We start from the raw sequence: 19,400 nt of genomic DNA, 5'->3' as shown, positions 1-19,400 counted from the left end.
TCATTACATTACATTTATAACTCACACAGAACACAAGGGCAAAGGAACTTTTATTAGTCATAATAAGATTTTCCTCGCTATATGAACTGCATTAATGAAAAAGATAAAAATAAAATAGAGGAAAAAATAGGTAGCTGCAGGGGGAAAATGGCAACTCATTGTCAGACCTTTCATGATACCTCTAAAACAAAAGTTAAAAAAATTGCTTGTTTATGGTTAAAAAAGATGATTAAAGTTTATTTTAACAAGAAAACTTTTTGAGTGAGAATGGGAAACTAAGTGTCCAGGGCTGAAAAATACAATTTAGCCAAAAACTATGCATACTAGTTATTATAGGTTAGACTACTAGTTAAAACTTCATTGGTGTAGAAATTGTTCATTAAAAATCCAGCATCTTGCCAACATTTCTCTTAGGAAACTTGCAGCATGCAGCCATGTAGTGGGAAGAATCATGCCAACAGACCTAATAAAGGAGAACAGGAACCTCAATATGCAACATTTACTCATGAAAAACATGAGAAACAGTTTTTCATATATTCAGCATCCTGCTGTTTTGGTCAATTTAATTACTCAGCTTGATTAAGGGTAGCCAAATATGCTAAATATGCTTACCAAGTATTGCCAATTGAAAATATTGCAAATCATATAGAGAAAGTCACAGTAAAGAATTTCATGTTCACATAACTTTAAAATTTTTTCGGACCAAGAAAGTAAGTAGAAAACTAAACCTGAAGAATGAAATTAATTCAGATTCCTGCTTCCAGCAGAAAGGAAAAAGGCTCTCTGACCAAATAGAAGCATTAAATGCATAGAAATTGTTAAATAACTGTTTTATTTAAAGAAATAAACTGTTAATTAATTTGCTAAACACACATGCATAAAAACACCCCAACCCCTTTTAGGAAAGGACTGAAAGACATTTTCTTTTTCATCATGGGTATTGACAGCCATTAAAATTCTTAAGAGAACCTGTTGGTATTTTTTATAATTAGTACCATGATGTGATAAAACCAGAACCAAGGATTTGTGCTTTACAGAAATAAGTCTGTGTTTTCTGTGTGTTTCTAAAGTAAGACAAATTCTTAGACAAGCTTGTGCCTCAGTGCTCACAGAACAATATTTCTGGTGCCTTCAAGTAAGAGGGAGTAATAACCCTTGAAATCTGCTTATTCCTTTGCATGACATCCCAAATACCATGTAGTGGCAGTTTCCATTCTAGATTGCTGTATAAAATCAAAATGACAGGAAGAAGTATGTGGGAGCAAGGATAGGTCCATTGTCTTTCCCAGTATGGGCAATCCTGGCACTGAAGGAATCATTAGCTCTAAACCCAGGGCACTGGGGTGGGAGCTCTGCAGCTCTCAGGACTTTGCATTTCATCCCAACCCAAGCTGTATATTATAAATGATATAACCTGAGGAATGTCTATTTACTCAGTAAATACTTTTCTCAGAGGAATATGAAGAGTTTATGAAGAAGTTTAGCTGTAGAGTAAAGGTCTTACATGTGTGAGACAGAACAGGTGAAAAATGCATAGCAAGAATAGGAAGTGAAAAAGGAAAATAGAGAATGACAAATGGTGGAATCCTTTCAAGATTATATTAAGTGATTCTGCATGTCAGTATGAGTAAATTTTATTGATTTAAATTGTTTCCAGCTTTTAATATGAAAAAAAAGTCCTGGTTTAACTTATCACTGAAACAACTGGAGCTATTTTTCATTGTTCTCTCCCTTGAAAACTCTGACTTAAATTGGCACTCAATATTCACTAAAAAAAATCCCAATCTATCAAAAGGAAAGAGATATGTTTAACTGCTAGGTTATGAAAGTCAAGTATTCATCATCTCAGTTTATCATTACACATTATGAGCACAATGTCTAACTGCTTTAAACAAGAAGGGTTGTTAGATGCAAACACAGACACCAGAATCAAATTGCCTGAATAGATTGGTTATCCTGCAAGAGGCTCTGTATTCTCATGTGCTATTTGCCTGAAAGGATGACTGCTAATTCAAATAACTGTGACAGAAAGTGTCCTTGAGGGGAGGGAGAAATCATCATTTCAGTTGTTGTGACTTCCACAGCCTTATCTGTAACCTCAAGGCTGCCATTTTCTGAACAGCTACTGTGCCCTGGTTCTACAGAATGAGTGAGACATGGGTCTGCACTTGTTTCACCACACTTCAAAGCCTTAGCCACAAGGAGAACCTTCTTAGAGGGTCAGGATACTGTCCATCTGCATCACAAGGCCCAATAAAATAAAAACTGGAGAACAGGAAATTGCTCTTTTCTGTCCATGCCAAGTTTTGGGCCACTCTGGCCCTCAGTACTAACATTTTGATTAGTAATTTCCAGCACACAGTAAAATCTGAAACACTCACAAAATATTTTGATTTCTGCTTCATTATACTTGTATAGATAGAGCTGTATTACCATAACTTACAGAATGTAGCTTTATTGAGAGTTTTGCACAAATCCTCAAGATACTAATTTCCTAATTCTCAATATTTTCGTTTTTCATATTCACTGCATGTGGAATCCTTCTAGATCTGAGAGATTCCAAAATATGCCACTCATATGAACACTGAATATCACCTGCTCTCATTATTTTTGTATGTTATTATTTGAAGCAAGTCTTCATAATTTCACACATAAACTCTCTCTATTGCCATTCCAAATATTAAGATAATTTTGCTTAATATATACTTCTAAGTGAAATCTTGTCTTTTGTATAATGTAGCCGAATTATTCTTCCTTCCCTCGTTTTAATTCACTGTAAAATTTTAATGTGGACATCTTACAGACTCTGAAAGAACACTGTTAAGTGAAACATAAGACACTATAACATATATTGTTCTTGTGGAAATTATTTTCTTCATGTGTTATGAAAGCTCATTTGTACTGCTATACAAGAAAAGATTATATGTTTCAGAACACATTGATAGTTTTAATATTTACTGCTGAGATTTTCCAAAGTTACTGTTTTGGTGTCTGATAAACATGCAATTTGACATGCTTTTTATTGCTGCCTTGATTGGTATAATTAGACAGGATGGCCTGTGGTATAACAGTAATTTTTGGTAATTACATCTTTCCATTTTAAATTTATTCAGTGTTCTTAAGCACTGTGGCTGCACATTAGGTAACTAATTACTTTGTCCAAATTGATGGAATTTTTTAGTTTTCCTTTACATAGCTAAAAAATTCAGACTGGGCCAAAAGTTTTTCAGCTAACAACTTCAATATGCCTTTGACAAAACTTTTCTAGTACAGAAGCTCAAATATTTAAATTGAAGTTAGCCACTAAATTGTCAAGTCCTTTTCCATGCAGGTTACCAATGCCATTGTAAAATCAAAGTAGGAGAATAACCTTGAAATTCACTCTCACATTTGAGAAATGCAAATATAGTTTTTGTATTCTGAAGGATTGCCTTGTGTTTCTTCATGTGTAGTCATTGAAATTTCATCTTTTCTGAGATTAATTATGATGCTCAAAATAATGTAGAAAAGAAGGTGCAGGGAAGGATGATACAGGATTGGACAGGGTAGTCAGCTCTGTGAGAGTAGACATGAAAAGTTGGATTTCTTTGAATTAATATGCAAAGGAGTTGTTTTATAACTTAATTTATAACTTGATTGTTTTATGTAAGTATATCAAAGGGGTAGGGGAGAATATTTTTAATCTAAAGACAAGAATATCCTTCCTTAACTTTCAATAAATTTAGACTTAACTGAAATGGTTCATCTGTTTTCTTACACTAACAGACACTAGTGATATTTTCATTGGTCTTATTTATTACAGTAAATAAGGGGATTTTTCTTTTATTACATCTTTGCACTATTGCTGGAGTACTGTTTAAAGTTCCCATGTTCTCATCATAAGAAGGGAACTGTCTGAGCAAGTCCAGAGGAGTGCCACAAGGTTGATAAGAGGACAGGCAAACCTCTGCTACAAAGACAGGATGAGAAAGTTGAGGCTGTTCAACCTGGAGAAAAGAAGGTTGAATGAAGAAACTTTTTACTGTGAGAGTGATGAGGCACTGGAACAGGGAAGTTCTGGATGCTGAAACCCTGGGAGCATTCAAGGGCAGGTTGGATAAGGCTTTGAGAAACCTGGTCTAGTGGGACATGTCCCTGCCCATGGCAGGGAGCTTGAGACTACACAATCTTTAAGGTCCATTCTAATCTGTTAACAGTCTATGATTCTGTGATGACAGGGTTGGACTGCAGTAAAGACAGTGAATATATCTGTGCTGTTTGGCATTTCAATTAATGAGTGAAAACCAATTGCAACAAGCTCCATGCTGCACCATTAACTGTAGCTCATTAATCTGTCACAGATTTACCATAGCAGCTAAAGAGAAATTAACTGTGATTTAAATCAATTGCTTAGTACTTAGCTTTAATTGACACATTAAATCTGTGTCAGAGTACCAATATTTGACTAATGTCAAACATCCCTGAGAACATGCTTATCTGTACAGAAGAGCTGTAGGACATTCATACAGGAAGCAATGCAGATGCACTGTTAATTATGATAAAGAATTTGTCTATGGCACAAAGAATCCTTCTTGGTGATCTGTTGCTGAATCTTTTTATAGGTGGAGTCTCTGTTTCCAGAACTGATTTTGGCAGTCCATGTCTAAAACTAAGGATGTCCTCCTTATTGCTCTGACTCTGGAATCACAGACCCATAAAGAGGCTGACAGCAACTGCAGTACTGTACCTTCCCTTAGTACAAAGCAACTTTGTGAATTTTCTAAAACCACATGATCCCTCCTTGGACAGCAATGTCTTCATGGATGTGCCCCAGGAAAACAACTTCTTGCAATTTTTGTTTCTAATCCTCCCACTCTTGTGATTCTATTGTGCAAGGAAAAGAATTCAGTTCCACACACAAACATGTGCAAAACTTTCTTGTATGGTTTTGCCTGAAGTTAGTTGGCTAAACCCTTTGTGGATGGTTAGGATGTCTAGATTTCAGCCCTTCAGGCCTATTCAGTTCCTGGAAAAAAGCTTTAATCCTAGTTTAGATTGAAAATTGTGGGTGCTCCTTCTCCCTTCATTAAGTAGGACATCCCAGATGGATGGGAGGTTTAGGTGAGGACTAACTAGCCTCTGATCTCAGGAAGATTTAAAATTTATTTGAGCTATTCAGGAGACTGTTGATGAATTTGGATGAACAGCTTCTCTGAGCAGTAGATTTTAAGGTGTGTATTCATGTATTTAGTATTTCTAAGATTTTGTGATTAGTTTTGGTAAGGTAATTTTTGGGGTTTTAGTTTGATTTTGTTTGTTTCTCATACATTTCAGAAGTAGTAGATATCTCAATGACTGTCCTGAGAATCATTTGGTTAAAACTTTATTTCAATTTTGCCTAACTCCTTTCAGATTTGACTCCAAGAACTATCCATCAATACTCATATTGAAGTCAATAGAACTAGAACTCACTTGGCAAAGAGCTGGCTAAAACTAGTACTTCAACATGGCTACTTGTAATGTCAGACTTCTCAAACTTCCTTACAAATTTAAAATTTAGAGTTCAGCAAACAGATTTATACACTAATTCTGCACCAAGTGCTCTCCCCACATGTGGCAGCTGCTTTCATACCCTTGGTTTCTGAAGTGGTATGGCTTCTGTTAGCATTCTGGCTGGCACAGATGAATGCTTCTTGCTGTATAAAAATACAAAATACTGAGATAAGTAATACCCCACTTGCCACTACACAAATGATGGTGGATGAGAACCTCCTGTAACCTATTACAGTTCTGTCTTTGCCTTAGAGAAAGTATTGGTCATTTACAGGATGTTTATTAGCACAAAGCTATCAGACTCCATCATTCAACCCACAACTAAACAAAATAATATAGTCTGTAGCTTCTGAGACAGCTCCTTGATTTTTGACTTATTTCCTCCCTTGTCTTTTTTACAAAACATTCAAAATCAGTTGAATTCAACAATGTGCTACAATGTCTACTTACTTTCCATACCTTTTAGGGCTAAACCATTATAAATGGATGGGTTTAGTTTATTTTAATGTTGAGTTATTTAGTTGAGTTTATTATCAGTAGCAATACTGGGTTTTAGATTCAGTCCTCACATGTAATCATCAGAAGTCAATGGCAGTTAATGTCTAGGATGCCTATTCTTAAAAAGATTAATTATAGTACCGACATACTGTATAATAATGTTTGTCATAGCTCCTACTACATGTCCTAGAATATTTATTACTTAAAGATTGAATATACTACTCCCATATTTAATGGAAGCTGTGTGCTCCGAAGTCCTAATGCATTACACTGAAATCACATTTTGAAACTTGTTCAGTGTAATTGCTTTTTAAAATTTTAGCTCAGGGGAGTTTAAAATGTTTGCACATTCAAGAAGTAGTATAAGGGATTAGATGAAAAATGACATGACAATTACATGAACAAACAACATACACTAAGCCTCTCTCTTCATTTGGTCCTTGCCATGTTCTCAGTTGACAAAAGATTCTGGTCTTTTTCTGCAAGCAAATGATGTGTCCCTGAAGAAGTTTTTGCTCTCACAGCAGAAGGTACTTCTTGCTAAGTGAAAAGTTAAGTTTTTCTGACATCATTCACTTGTTCACATGAATTTCTGGTGCTATATAATCCATTTTTTATTGTTTATTATTATTATTATTTATATATTATTATTATTTATATATTGTTTATATTATATTGTTTATGTTTATGTCTCCTCACAGAAATATACCCAAATTAGATTAAATACAATTCTGGGAATTTCATATTAAATTTCCATGATGACTTTCTTGTGTTGGTAGACAAATATGATATTGTCTAGAATAGAGTAAATAAGGTAAAATAAAAGGTAAAGCTAGGTCAAGCCCAGAAGCAGGGCCTGTTAACTCCTCTAGTCTAGACAGCTGCTAGAGTGGGCTATGAGAAGGAATATATTTCTAAATTTAAACTAAGTTGATCAGATATGAGTTGGCCTTAAATTTATTGATATGCATGAAATGCACCAAGGGGTCTACTAGGAAAATCATGTTGTTTTAGTGGTTTTACAATGATACCTTGGGAACACATAAAATGTTATGTGCATTTGAACTGTACCAGTACCGAAGAGAAAGGGAACAATTTGTTTGTCTACCCAAAGACATCATCTAGGGGCATTTGAAAAGCCCTAAGTTATTTTGCCTTTTGGCTGCTGGTTCAAAAAGATGCACGTCTCCTGCAATCCTGTGACATGTTTACCTTTCCAGATAACTCAGGGAGTCTTAGGGATTAAGGCCACACTAAATGCACTCAGGTAACTAAATAAAACTTAACCAGACACAAACTCCATTCAGTATCAATTTTTTAACCTGTTCCCATCATGAAGAAATTAACTTTTGAACAAGTACACATAAGGGAGAAAGAAGAAATGTCAATTTTAAGGGCTTCCACTAGGTCCATGATGAAAGGTGTAGAAGTAAAGGTTATTATTAAAAAGTAACTCCTTATTTTAAAATATCTAAAATACTGCAATTTGTAATACTATGGTAACATCAGAACAGTAGTCAGAGGCACAAACCTAAAACAGTTTCCCTACATTTTGCTAAGCTGGGAAATAGTCTTCTTACCTTGTAAGGTCTAGTATAAATATTTAAAAATTGAAGTAAAACTATTCAAAATTAATGAAATAATTAATCAGTGTAAAATATAAATATATACATTGAAAGCTGTTCTTATATTTGAATGTGGAATATATTTTATACACATATATGATATAAATTAACAAGACATGCAAATTATGTATTTAAATAGTCACTTTTATGAAACTGTTGAGCAGCCACATTCACAAAAAATATGGAAAAATATATTGCAAACAAGAAACCTAATAATGGCTTACTAGAAACATCGAATTTTCAATATTCTATCCCTTGAATCCCACCAGGAGTTAAGTAGCGAAACTCTCATTCAATTTAAATCTTTTAAAAGAAGATAGAGGAACTAAAAAGAAGATTGTGAGAGATCCCACATATTGTAGCTTACAATGTTTGTAGATGGAAACCAGACTAGAAATCTTCTTTAACTAATCCTGTTATGCCAATAAATTAGCTTTCATATGTTCCTATACATTTACGTTTTGAAAATCCATTAAACTGAAAAAGAAATCTAGTCAGTGAAAGACCAGGCAAAGATTGGTTTTTTTTAAACAAGGGAATTAATTCAGTTTCTCCAGGAGTGCTTTTGAAGACTATGGCTTTATCATGAAAAACAGGTAAACAAGAAATAATGAATAACTACTTTTTCTCAGTTATGTGTGTTCAATACATTTGATTTTAATTCACCTTCAATATCTTCATAGTTGTAATAAAGTTTTAAGTCATTATCTATTCACACTGCCTCAGTTTCCAATGAGAACCACCTTGATGAGGTGGCTACCTGTTTCTTTTTCTTTTTTTTTTCTCCCCTGGGAAAGAAAGATGTGGGATTAAATATGCTTCTAGGCAAAATTTAATTTTAAGCCTAGAGGCTTGCAAGTTGGGATCTTTCCAAACTCTGGAGAAGGCTGCAGTTTGTTTGAGCAAAAGTAATGTTAATTTACCTCTTAGTGGCTGATACAGGGCTATGTTTTGATTTGTGCTGAACACAAGGTTGGTAATATGGAGGTGTTCTGTTATTGCTGAGCAATGCTTTAACAGAGCCAAAGCATTTTTTGCTTTTCCAACTGCCGTGCTGGTGAGGAGACTGGGGGTACATGGGAAATTGGGAAGAGACAGAGCTGTCACAACTAACACCCACTGACCAAGGTGATACACCATACCAGATGGCATCATGCTCAGTGTATGTGGGAGGGAGAGAGGAGTAGGGAGGCAAGAAGGAGGAGGAGCATATTTGGAGAGATGGTGTTTGCCTTCCCAAGTAACTGTAGGGTGTGATGGGGCCCTGCTTTCCTGGGAATGGTTGAACACCTGCCTGCCCATGGGAAGCAGTGAATTAATTCCTTGTTTTGCTTTGCCTGTGTGCACAGCTTCTGCTTGCCCTATTAAACTGTCTTTATCTCAGCCCATGAGTTCTCTGACTTTTTACCCTTCCAATTAATTCTCTCCCTGATCCCACTAGTGGAGGAGTGAGTGAGCAGCTGTGCAGCACTGGTTTGCTGGCTGGGGTTAAATCATGACAAGAGGGATTTTTGTTGGCTTTGCAGTGCTTTTCAGCCCTGAAAATTCAAGAAGAAATTCAAAGGCTCTGCAAGCTGGAACACTAGAGGCAGAAAAGCAGAGAAGTCTGTGAGTTGGGATTACCTGCAATTTAGAGAGACGGAGGAAGGTGTCAATCTGCAGATCTCTGTCTAGAGACACCTGTCTGATGAATCTAAACAGCAGAGTAGCACTTCCTGGGTAAGATGGCTAATTAAATAAAGAGTCAAATGGTAGTGCTTAGGAGTGAGAGAAGATAGAACCCAATTTCTGTGCTGAAGGAGATGGCTGCTGCTGAGGTCCGTATAATATGCCTGAGATTCTGAAGTCATAAGGGTTATTTTGTGCGAAAACAAATTAAACTATCTTAGAGATGCTGAGTTTTTTTATTTTGTAAACTGATATTAGGATCTAAAAGGATTTAGGTGGGAGAGAAAACAAATAATGCTGCAATTGCTATACCAGGATGTAGATTTTTATGAACAGCTTGATAGCAGCCTAAAAACAGATTGAAAAGACTAGTATAATAATGTGGAAATAAGTAAGAAGATACTGGAAAGGATGGGAGTGATACCACGTGATTTCATAGTGCAGTGCTGTACAAGTAATGGTTTTCCTTTTAAGGAGAAAGAGCAATCAGAGGAAGAGGAATCAATGTAAGCAAACCTAGATAAGGGAAAATAAGAGGCGTGAACTGTTTCCCAGCTTTGCTAGAACATGAGACAACTTTAGGTAAACAAAGTATGTAAAAATTTAACTAAAAGCTAAGTCTCCTTTCCAATGAGAAGATAAAAATTCTGGAAGAAGCTTTGATAAGTTTGCAAAGAAACCATTTGGGTTTTAGGAAGCACTAGAACAGGTGATGAGTAGTATTTAAAGCAGTAAATATGCAGTATCTATGCAGTAGCAAGGACTTGAGCAAATGATGTAGGAGGTTGCTTCAGGTCTTCTGCAGCTAATAATGGCAGTAAGTGCTATGGGGAAGTAGAAAGCTTTGTGTCTATAACATGATCTGTTCAGCTTTCTGTATTGTAAAGTGTTTTGCAAATTCTTTAAGAATGTTGATTAAAATGGACCTGAAAGAAGAATGCATTTGTATGTCTGGATGAGCTGATTATAATGCCTGTCCTGGTAAATATTTATCTATTTAAGATAAACCAGAACAATTAGTTCTAGCTTAAAGTAGTAAGGCAACTGTTTGTAATGTGTACAAGGGAACACTTCTTCCAAGCAATCTATTGAAAGACAACCTAGAATAGGTACAATAGAACAAAATCAGAAATGCTTATTGAAGAAAGGTGAAGCTAAAACAATTAAAGTGCTGTGGCTCATGAAAGGACAGTAATTATGGTGGCTTAAAAATGGATTGGTGTGGTTTAAAAGCATATTTTATTTGTAAATGCAAGATAATCTCATTAGTGGGGTGAAGTACAGAAAGATCTGTAATGTGCTTTCTATCAACATTCAATTCTTTTTAGACTGAATCAAGAAATACCCCTGAGCAAAGGTAAGGCCCCTTTAGTAAGGCCAAATAAGAGACATACGACTTTCAATTGTTGAGATTGAGTGATGAATTAGAATTATATTAATTAATACAGTGTTCATTGTCTGCATTGTTATTTGCCATCACATCTCTCCATGAGCATCCCCTCCAATGCACTTTGAGCACTTGCATTAGGCTAAGCGTATTAACACACACTGAATAAAAACTGCTGTAAATCTGCACTAAGGTCAGTGTTGCACCTGACCTTTAAAACTCAGAAAACCTTGAGCAAGTTTATCAGTCACATTTCCTAGAATAAAAGCAGACATTTTGGTATGGCCTACTATGTACCCACTAGACTACTTGTTTTGTGTATTCAGCATTTCTGAACATTTGCAGCTGAAAATGTTGGCACTGATATTATTCTGACCCTCTATGACTGAATAATCTCTTCTCTTTTTTTTTTATTATAATACCCAAAAATATATTTAACACTACTCTTAATGGTCACAAAATCTTTTTGTCTTAGGAGATACAGTGTGAATGCAACAAGCTGAGCACATCTTGAGCTACAAAAACTGTCAAAAGAACATTTCAGGGTAAAAGCTGAAGTTTAATTTCTATTGCACCAGTAAGAAAAGTATTTTCTTTTCTGCAGAATATGGTTCCAATATTGCCAATACATATTTAATTTACATGACCAAGCAATACAACTAATTTGTCAGATTTTTAAGGTTAGGTGTGCTTAGGTACATTACTACTTATCTCAAGTGAAAAACTTCACATTAATTTGTATTAAACATCTTATGTCAGTTGCATTATAATAAAAAGGAATTTTATTCTGGGCTTTCAGAATTTTTTAATCTTTCATTCTTCCAGATTTCTAAATTCTTATGTGTAAAAGCCCAGAATAGCAGCAACTTGCAAAATATGAAGAACTGGTCCTAGGTTTTCCTTTATATGTGTGAAGCAATAAGAGTTTTATTTGTCTAGAGGATAAGTGTGAAATTCTTTTTGAATATCATTGACATGGACAGATCTAGTGCTACCATTCATTTTGATAACATGAAAGAATTGCTGAGGCTGGATCCTAAATGGTGCCAACGATAAAAGTTTATTTAAGGGAGCTTTTAATTATGCAGTTTATTTTTCTGCCTGCCTTCTCAGAGCACACATTACATAAATGAAATTGCTCATATGATCAGTTAAAATAATTTAGGTTCAACTTGAGTCACAGCTTCCTAGCAAGAGGTGGCATTCTTTTGCAGTCTGTGAATCATCTGATTTGCATCTTGATAAAAAGAATGTGAAATAACTGGGAAGGGAGGGAGGGAGGGAGGGAGGGAGGGAGGGAGGGAGGGAGGGAGGGAGGGAGGGAGGGAGGGAGGGAGGGAGGGAGGGAGGAAGGAAGGAAGGAAGGAAGGAAGGAAGGAAGGAAGGAAGGAAGGAAGGAAGGAAGGAAGGAAGGAAGGAAGGAAGGAAGGAAGGAAGGAAGGAAGGAAGGAAGGAAGGAAGGAAGGAAGGAAGGAAGGAAGGAAGGAAGGAAGGAAGGAAGGAAGGAAGGAAGGAAGGAAGGAAGGAGGAAGGAAGGAAGGAAGGAAGGAAGGAAGGAAGGAAGGAAGGAAGGAAGGAAGGAAGGAAGGAAGGAAGGAAGGAAGGAAGGAAGGAAGGAAGGAAGGAAGGAAGGAAGGAAGGAAGGAAGGAAGGAAGGAAGGAAGGAAGGAAGGAAGGAAGGAAGGAAGGAAGGAAGGAAGGAAGGAAGGAAGAAGGAAGGAAGGAAGGAAGGAAGGAAGGAAGGAAGGAAGGAAGGAAGGAAGGAAGGAAGGAAGGAAGGAAGGAAGGAAGGAAGGAAGGAAGGAAGGAAGGAAGGAAGGAAGGAAGGAAGGAAGGAAGGAAGGAAGGAAGGAAGGAAGGAAGTTTGTTTACAGAGTTGACAAGCTGTAAGCCAAATAATGCCACTTTTTTGTTTTGTCTCCTGAGCTGTTAGAGCAGGTATAGATGAGCTACAGAGAATGTGGCTGCCCGAGAGACACACGCTGCCCTTCCCATTGCACACTGCCACACTCCTCATCCTCACTGAGAGCTATTCAGCCCATCAATGCAAAATTGGCACTGGGTTGCTCTGCAAGTGACGCGGGTTTTTTAACCCCTTGTTGCTCTGCCTGTTTACTCTGTTATGCACAGCCGAGGCAGCAGAGGGAGCTCAAAGATTTTGGTCACCAGCAAGAGACCCCGGGGGCCCGGACAGGGACGGACACTGCCAGGGGCACTTGCAGGGACAGCGAAGGACAGAGCTCGATTTATTCAGACTCCTTTAAAGCTGGTAGATTATATGCATGTCCCATTATCAGCTGGTAGTTTTAAATACAAGGTATCAGTGTCCAGATTTTATTTTGTATTTATGGCTTATGTATCCTGTTCTGTTTGCAGTTTAGAAAAAGAGGTATTTATCAAGAATTTAAAAGTCCTTTTTGAGTCTAAAAAATTGTTCTAATGAATTAAGACATTGGTACCTGAATTTTAAGGAATACAGTAAATTCAATTGATGAAGTAGTGAAAATTGGAGACATACTGAACTGCAGTGAATTTACTTTTGTTAAACCATGCAGAAATTCAGTTTGTGAAATAATGCAAGATTGTTTTCATTGTCATATAAAGGTAGAAAGATTTTCATGTTTTTAGAAGTTGACCGTCAGTGTTAGGGAGAATAAAAGCTAATAAACCACACAACTGAAAGTCCTATCTCGACAAAAACATTTGTTCTTCTACAAAGAAAGATTGGAGTCTCTGAGAGGTCATCAGCAGCTCACAATAAATAGAAGTCTGTTTTGAGCTGTATCAGTGGATACATTATTAACAGAAAACAAGCATCAGGAAGGTCAAGGTTGTGCTTAAAAGTCCAGTTTTTGAATGCATAAAAGCAAGAGAATGAAAAACCTTGTGATTCTGGCCAGGTTTGGTATTTTCTTTAACATATCACATTACATGGAACTATTTGTTACAGACCAGCTTGTTATCTACCTTGACTGAATTTGCTTTCAAGGTAACACAGTAGTTTTATTACAAAATAGAAATATCATACTAAATTAACTAAGTTGCACTGAAAGGAAATGTTTAAAATTTTCTGGTTTTGGAGAGAAAATACACTTGAGATATGAGCTTGGTCATCCTCCTCCCAAGCTCAGGACAATTTTTGTACGGTAACAAATCCAATTTTGTATATATCCTTTATATAGCAATCAAGTGGCTAGGTCTTTGCACTTCACTGACCTTGTGCTCTGTCTCCTCTTTTGGACCAGATTCATTCATCCAGACATTAGGAAGTAGCTGTGGAACACTGTTCTAATCATGTGGGTATTGCTTAATCCTCTGATTGAACCTGAATAAATCTCTCTGGATGTCCTGTCAATCTGTTTGGGATTTGCAATCTGGAAAGGCCTCCAAATACAAATTAGAGCAGTTTTCTAAAAAAAAAAAAATCATCTACCTCTCTCAGTAACATCTACTACTATGTTCCAGGGTAGGTAAAGAACAGGCAGTTATTAACATCACTTGGAGATAGGGGGCATAAATATTTGACTATATGAATTTTACTTATTGTTTTCCTAACTACAGGTCCTTGGTTATGTTAGGGTTTTTTGGTAGGTTTTTGTTTGTTTTGGTTGGGCTTTTGGTTTTTTGTTACTATACCAATTCAGTTCTGTCACTCCAAGCACACATCCTGACCCCTAAAATTGTTGGGATTTCAAAGTATTTTCTATATTTGGATCTTACAAACTCCCACAGTTGTTTTGTTATCTCTCTGTATTTTAACTTTTAGTGAGGTTATCCTGGCAGTTTTCATCAGTTCACAGTTCAATATCTAGTTTTGCTACCTTTACACTCTGACCTCTTCTCCTTATTTTGTTAAAATCTCGGTTTTTTGTACTGTATCACCTGTCTTTCTTGAGTAGACAAATTTTAAATGTATGTACAAAATCATGCAATCCGCTTCTTTTTATTCCAAATTTTATATATCAGTTCAAAGTTTTAGTCATGCTTTTATTTCAGTGCAATGACTCTGTGGAAGAAGGACTTTTATAATAAAGTATACATCTCTGTATACACTGTATATGATGAAATAAAAAATATTATTAACTAAGTGGCTTAATGAATTAGCACTTTTGAGGTTAGAAAGGTGGAACATTATGGAAATGATTATCTCTATCTAATAATTATTTCATTGCAACTGTCAAATAAAACTTAGGGAGAAATAATAATTAAAAATCCAAATCTTCTACCCCAGCTTTACTTCTACTTCTGTGTGATGGTATAATGATGACACTTTTGTTATAAAAAATTGACTGCCAAATTAGGAATTCTCACTTTCCATTCTCAGAAGTGGATTTCCTTCTTTGCTTAGTTCCAGGTCAAGAGAAGCCCTAGCTAGATTTAGAGCCCATGGTACATATTTAACTTGAACTTCAAACATTGACTGAGTTAAAATATCTTACCATGGTTGTCTCAGCAATGGATCCAAAGCTGTTTATAAATATGTTGCATGTGACATTAACTGGAGGACCTGCAAAAAGAGAAAAAAACCCCCACCAGTCCCTGTTCCAGAATTATTGCTTATTGATTAATTATTAAATAGAAACCATTCAGGAACAATATTTACTGACTTTGGAAGAAAGAGTGCTATATTCACAATTAATTTAATGTATTATTAAATTGAATTGTTTCTAATAATTTCTCAAAGGCACATTACTTATCTGGCTAGGTTTAGCAATTAAAAAACCCACAGCAACAAAGTTCAGTATAAACCTGCACACATGCTTCTATACAAAAAAGAAAAAAGCAACATCCCATTTGAAATATATAGTAAAAATATTTTATGTGTATTTCAGTGAGAATGCATGTCACTGCTCACAACAATTGGAGGAAAAGTGACTTTCTTCACTCATTCTACCTTCAATGTTATCTGTCATCACTGTTAAAGGAAATGCATTATTGCTGCTCTTATCTCTACTGCTTACAGGCAAGCCATTTAGATTCTATTCCCACTTCTCTTAAATTCACAACATGTTTAAAGTCCATTTATAACTGAATTCTTTGTTACTATGGGTCCTCAGTCAACTGTTTTTTATCTTATCTTACATTTTGAAGTATCAGTAGTGGCAGAGCAGTCATTATGATAAGTGAACAATGAATTGCCTCTTCATGGAAAAGGGTTTATATTATTTTCTAGAAGTCTCTTTAAAAATGTTATTGTGGAAAAGCATGCTAACTTTTCCATTATTCCTTATCAATTTCAGTCTGTGTCCAACAGAAACAAGGTTTTTCCAGATCAATTATTTTTTTTTACCTTCCTACAGCTCAATATTCTCATATCAATAAACCAGTTCAGCATTGGAGAACCTGGATTCTTTTTGTAGTTATAAGCAGTCTAACGATGAGAGATCTGTATCTGGAATATGAAGACTGGTCTTATAAATATTTATGCAATACCTCTTTCTTACTGTCACTGAAGAAAGAAACAGCTCTGCCACTACTGGTGGTTTGCAACTAGCAAAGTCTAGCATGACCAATAAATTTCACATTAAATACTCCAAGAATCAGAATGTCCATTAAAAATTCTACCAATATGACAGAACTTAGAATATCCAGATTTCTTTCCTGACAGCAAAAATGGTTTAGAAGTGCTGTACATCAAATCTAACAAAACATTTCTACACATACTTTAGTCTTTGCAATATGCAAGACTACATCTATGGACCAGTACTCTCAGTTAAGGAGATAGCACTTACAGTCACTTTGGTAAGCAGTTAATTATTTAGAGTGGTTGAGTATATCTAGTATTTCTGAGAATTCAGTAAAAGCTTTACATGCTCAACTCCTGAAAAGGATCAAAGAAAAAAGGAAAAGCAGGGATGATGAATGAAAGCAGAGTCACTAAAAGTTGTCAGGGAGAAAATTGTACTTCTTGCCCATGTTAGTCATTTGTTTGCAATGCAGATTTTCTTTCAAATAATTCCATGTTGTAGTACCTGCCATCCTTTCAAATTTGATGTGATCCTACCTTTTTAAAAATACTTTAAAATATAAGTTTGCTTTGTCAATATAGTTGTTCTTATTAAGAAAAAGCTCTAAATCACTACAGTGATGATGCTCAAATTAAAATTACAATAAAACAGTTAATAGCTAGTTAAAAGGACACAAAAGTAGAAGCTAAAAGGAGCCTGCAAATGCTTTAGAGTTAACTCAAAGACACTGTGCTGAGAGAAAAAATGAACTTCCCAAAACATGGTCAAAAAGAATCACGAATGAGAAGCTGTAAAAGCTGGAAGTCATATTTGAACACAGGAATTCAGGCAAGTTGAACATAGATTAAAGAGAGGCAGAAAAGAAATAGAGCTAAAACTCACTAGAGAGAGAAAAGGTAACAATGATCGCTATCTGCAAGGAGTTAAAAATAGAATCCTGCCAAGATCTGAAAGCTGAAAGAGATGATTAAGGTACAAAAGTATCCATGGAAGTGAAGAAGGTCAGAGCAGAAAAACCAAATGAAGTCTTTGTAGCAGCATTTGTCTCCAATTGCTGGCTGTGTCAAACACCAGAGCCATTCTGCTGGAATTTTGTATGAGGACAGTAGAAGACATTTCAGACCAAGTGAACAGGAACAAACTGACCGGCTGACGTGATATAAATCCAGACATTACAAAAATCTTTGCAGAATTGTGGAAGTACAATTCACTGTGAGTCAGCTAAACCTGTGTCAATTTTGTAATCAGTGGAAATGTGCACCATGTTCAGCAAATATAACTTAAATTAAAAAAAAAAAACAAACAGATTTCAGGTATGATAGTGGGGGACATGAACATGAACTTTATCCCTGCAAACCTTACCTCTGTACTAGCCAAACTGGTAGAAATAATGAGAACTTTTATAAGATTAATATTATACATAAATATCTTACATAGATTATTATATTTATATATTTGCAAGAAAGATGTCAAAAAGGACCAAAAATTCTATACAAAAATTCTGCACAAAACCAGCTTAAGTAGAAGAGGACCCTTCACACTGGAAAAGGCAGTAGGCAGAAATGAATATTGTCTGCAATGTGGACATGGAGTAAGACAAGAACCTTGCTATAGGTTTGATGTGATGTAAAAAAAAAAATAATTGCGACTGGAACAAAGCTTTTACAATTATTATCAATTTCCTGTTGTATTCCGTAGCTGAATAAATACCATGTCTTCTCTATTATATTTTTTTAAGAACTCAAATGCAGTATTCCATATCCAAAAGCAGAGCACATAGACACAATATATAATTTAGTCTTCTTGTCTTCTTCATAATTATAATTATGAATAAAATTGGTAATTAAAAATCTTGTCTGCATAGGAATTTCACTGGAACAATGAATGATTTAAAATTAATCTTATCTTATTAGTACTTCTTTCTTTAAAACGATCACCAGTTTAAAACCACAAAAAAGCATTAAGCCCCAGCATTTGCTGTAGGAGTAATAAAACTAACCAAAAAGTGGCAAAGTCACTTAAGAAGATACTTATTCTTAAGGTAGGTCTGAATCACTGTGGGCAGATCTGTTCAAACTACATAGCTGTCCAGAAGACTTGGAATGTGCTCTTTTTGAAAAGGAACAATGTCAAATTAAGTTTTCTCTCTTTAAGTTTCAATAGTTACAAAACAAGGTTCTAAATCCTTTGAATTATACTTTCAAGAATTACTGCATTTAATTTTGTAATCTCTAAGCCATCTGCCTATTCTTCACTGTTGCTTCATCAGAAGATTGTGATTCGATGCTGTCCATGAAAAACTATAAAATTCAATCCTCAAATCATATAGAGATGTGTATAAAATTCCAGTGCACATTTATAGCTTTCTGAGAAATATCAACATCACCAATTTAAAAAGAACAAAGCATTTCCAGCTGCAGGAAATCCTGGGTAATAAGTTTATATATACACAACAAACTGTTTATGGTTTGCCGATGAGGAAGTAATCTGATAAATCTCTTACAGGGTCCTTATGAATCAGACTAGGCAAATTCTGGTAAAACCAGCACATAGCAGTGGCTTTAGAGTCAAAACCACTTAAGTTTCTGGAACCTGGAGATGTCAAAAATTATAGCATTTCTTGCTGAATAAGAATTAAGATGGAAAGGCAGTGACAGATGACTTGGAGGAGAAAGCACTGCCAGCTTGAAGGAAAAATTTTGTAGTAAACATGGAGTAAAGCCTCATAGTGAAAAGTCAGAGCTAAGAGAACCCCTTGGACTCAAGAAGATAGGCATAGGAGAAAGCAACAAAGGCAAAGTAAGAGTAATGTTATTTTTAATAGTCAAATTTACCTAAACTTTCCAGATTATGAAAGCTAGAATGGATTGTGTTTGTCTGTATGATGCTTTGCATATCCATATAAAAATATGGTTTGTGTAATCCTTCATTAAACTCTCTAACGTGCCTGAGTCTGAATAATATGTTAAGACCCTCAGGAGACGTAGTCATTCCATTTGCAAATTTTGCTTCAGTCTTTGAATGTGCTTTGTTTTAATTGGATCTCCTTTGTGAAAAGTGCATAAAAGGCACATGTCAAGACAAAATTACATGTACTGAGAACTTGCAGTTTCAGTGGAGAACTGGGAAAAGGGAAAAGAACAAGAGGAAAGATGGTCATTTTGGCTTTTCAACGCACAAATGGGGCTCAGGAGAGAAAAATATAATTTAGTGGTAGAATTG

General features: G+C 35.5%; 1 protein-coding gene across 6 annotated transcripts in view; it reads right to left on the bottom strand.

The window, feature by feature from the left end:
• GLRA3 (glycine receptor alpha 3) overlaps window positions 1-19,400 on the bottom strand; it is a 76,362-nt gene that overhangs the window by 37,517 nt on the left and 19,445 nt on the right. For all 6 annotated transcript variants that reach the window (XR_013774241.1, XR_013774242.1, XM_079305687.1 and 3 more), the window contains one exon: window positions 15,150-15,217. Coding sequence is in view for 4 of the 6 variants with exons in the window: in XM_079305687.1 (XP_079161813.1) it covers window positions 15,150-15,217 (68 nt within the window). In the remaining 2 variants the exon portion in view is untranslated. The remainder of the gene's footprint in view (window positions 1-15,149; window positions 15,218-19,400) is intronic.

Source organism: Erithacus rubecula, assembly GCF_903797595.1.
Source record: "Erithacus rubecula genome assembly, chromosome: 5".
Lineage (NCBI taxonomy): Eukaryota > Metazoa > Chordata > Aves > Passeriformes > Muscicapidae > Erithacus > Erithacus rubecula.
This window is presented reverse-complemented; position numbering and strand designations above follow the sequence as displayed.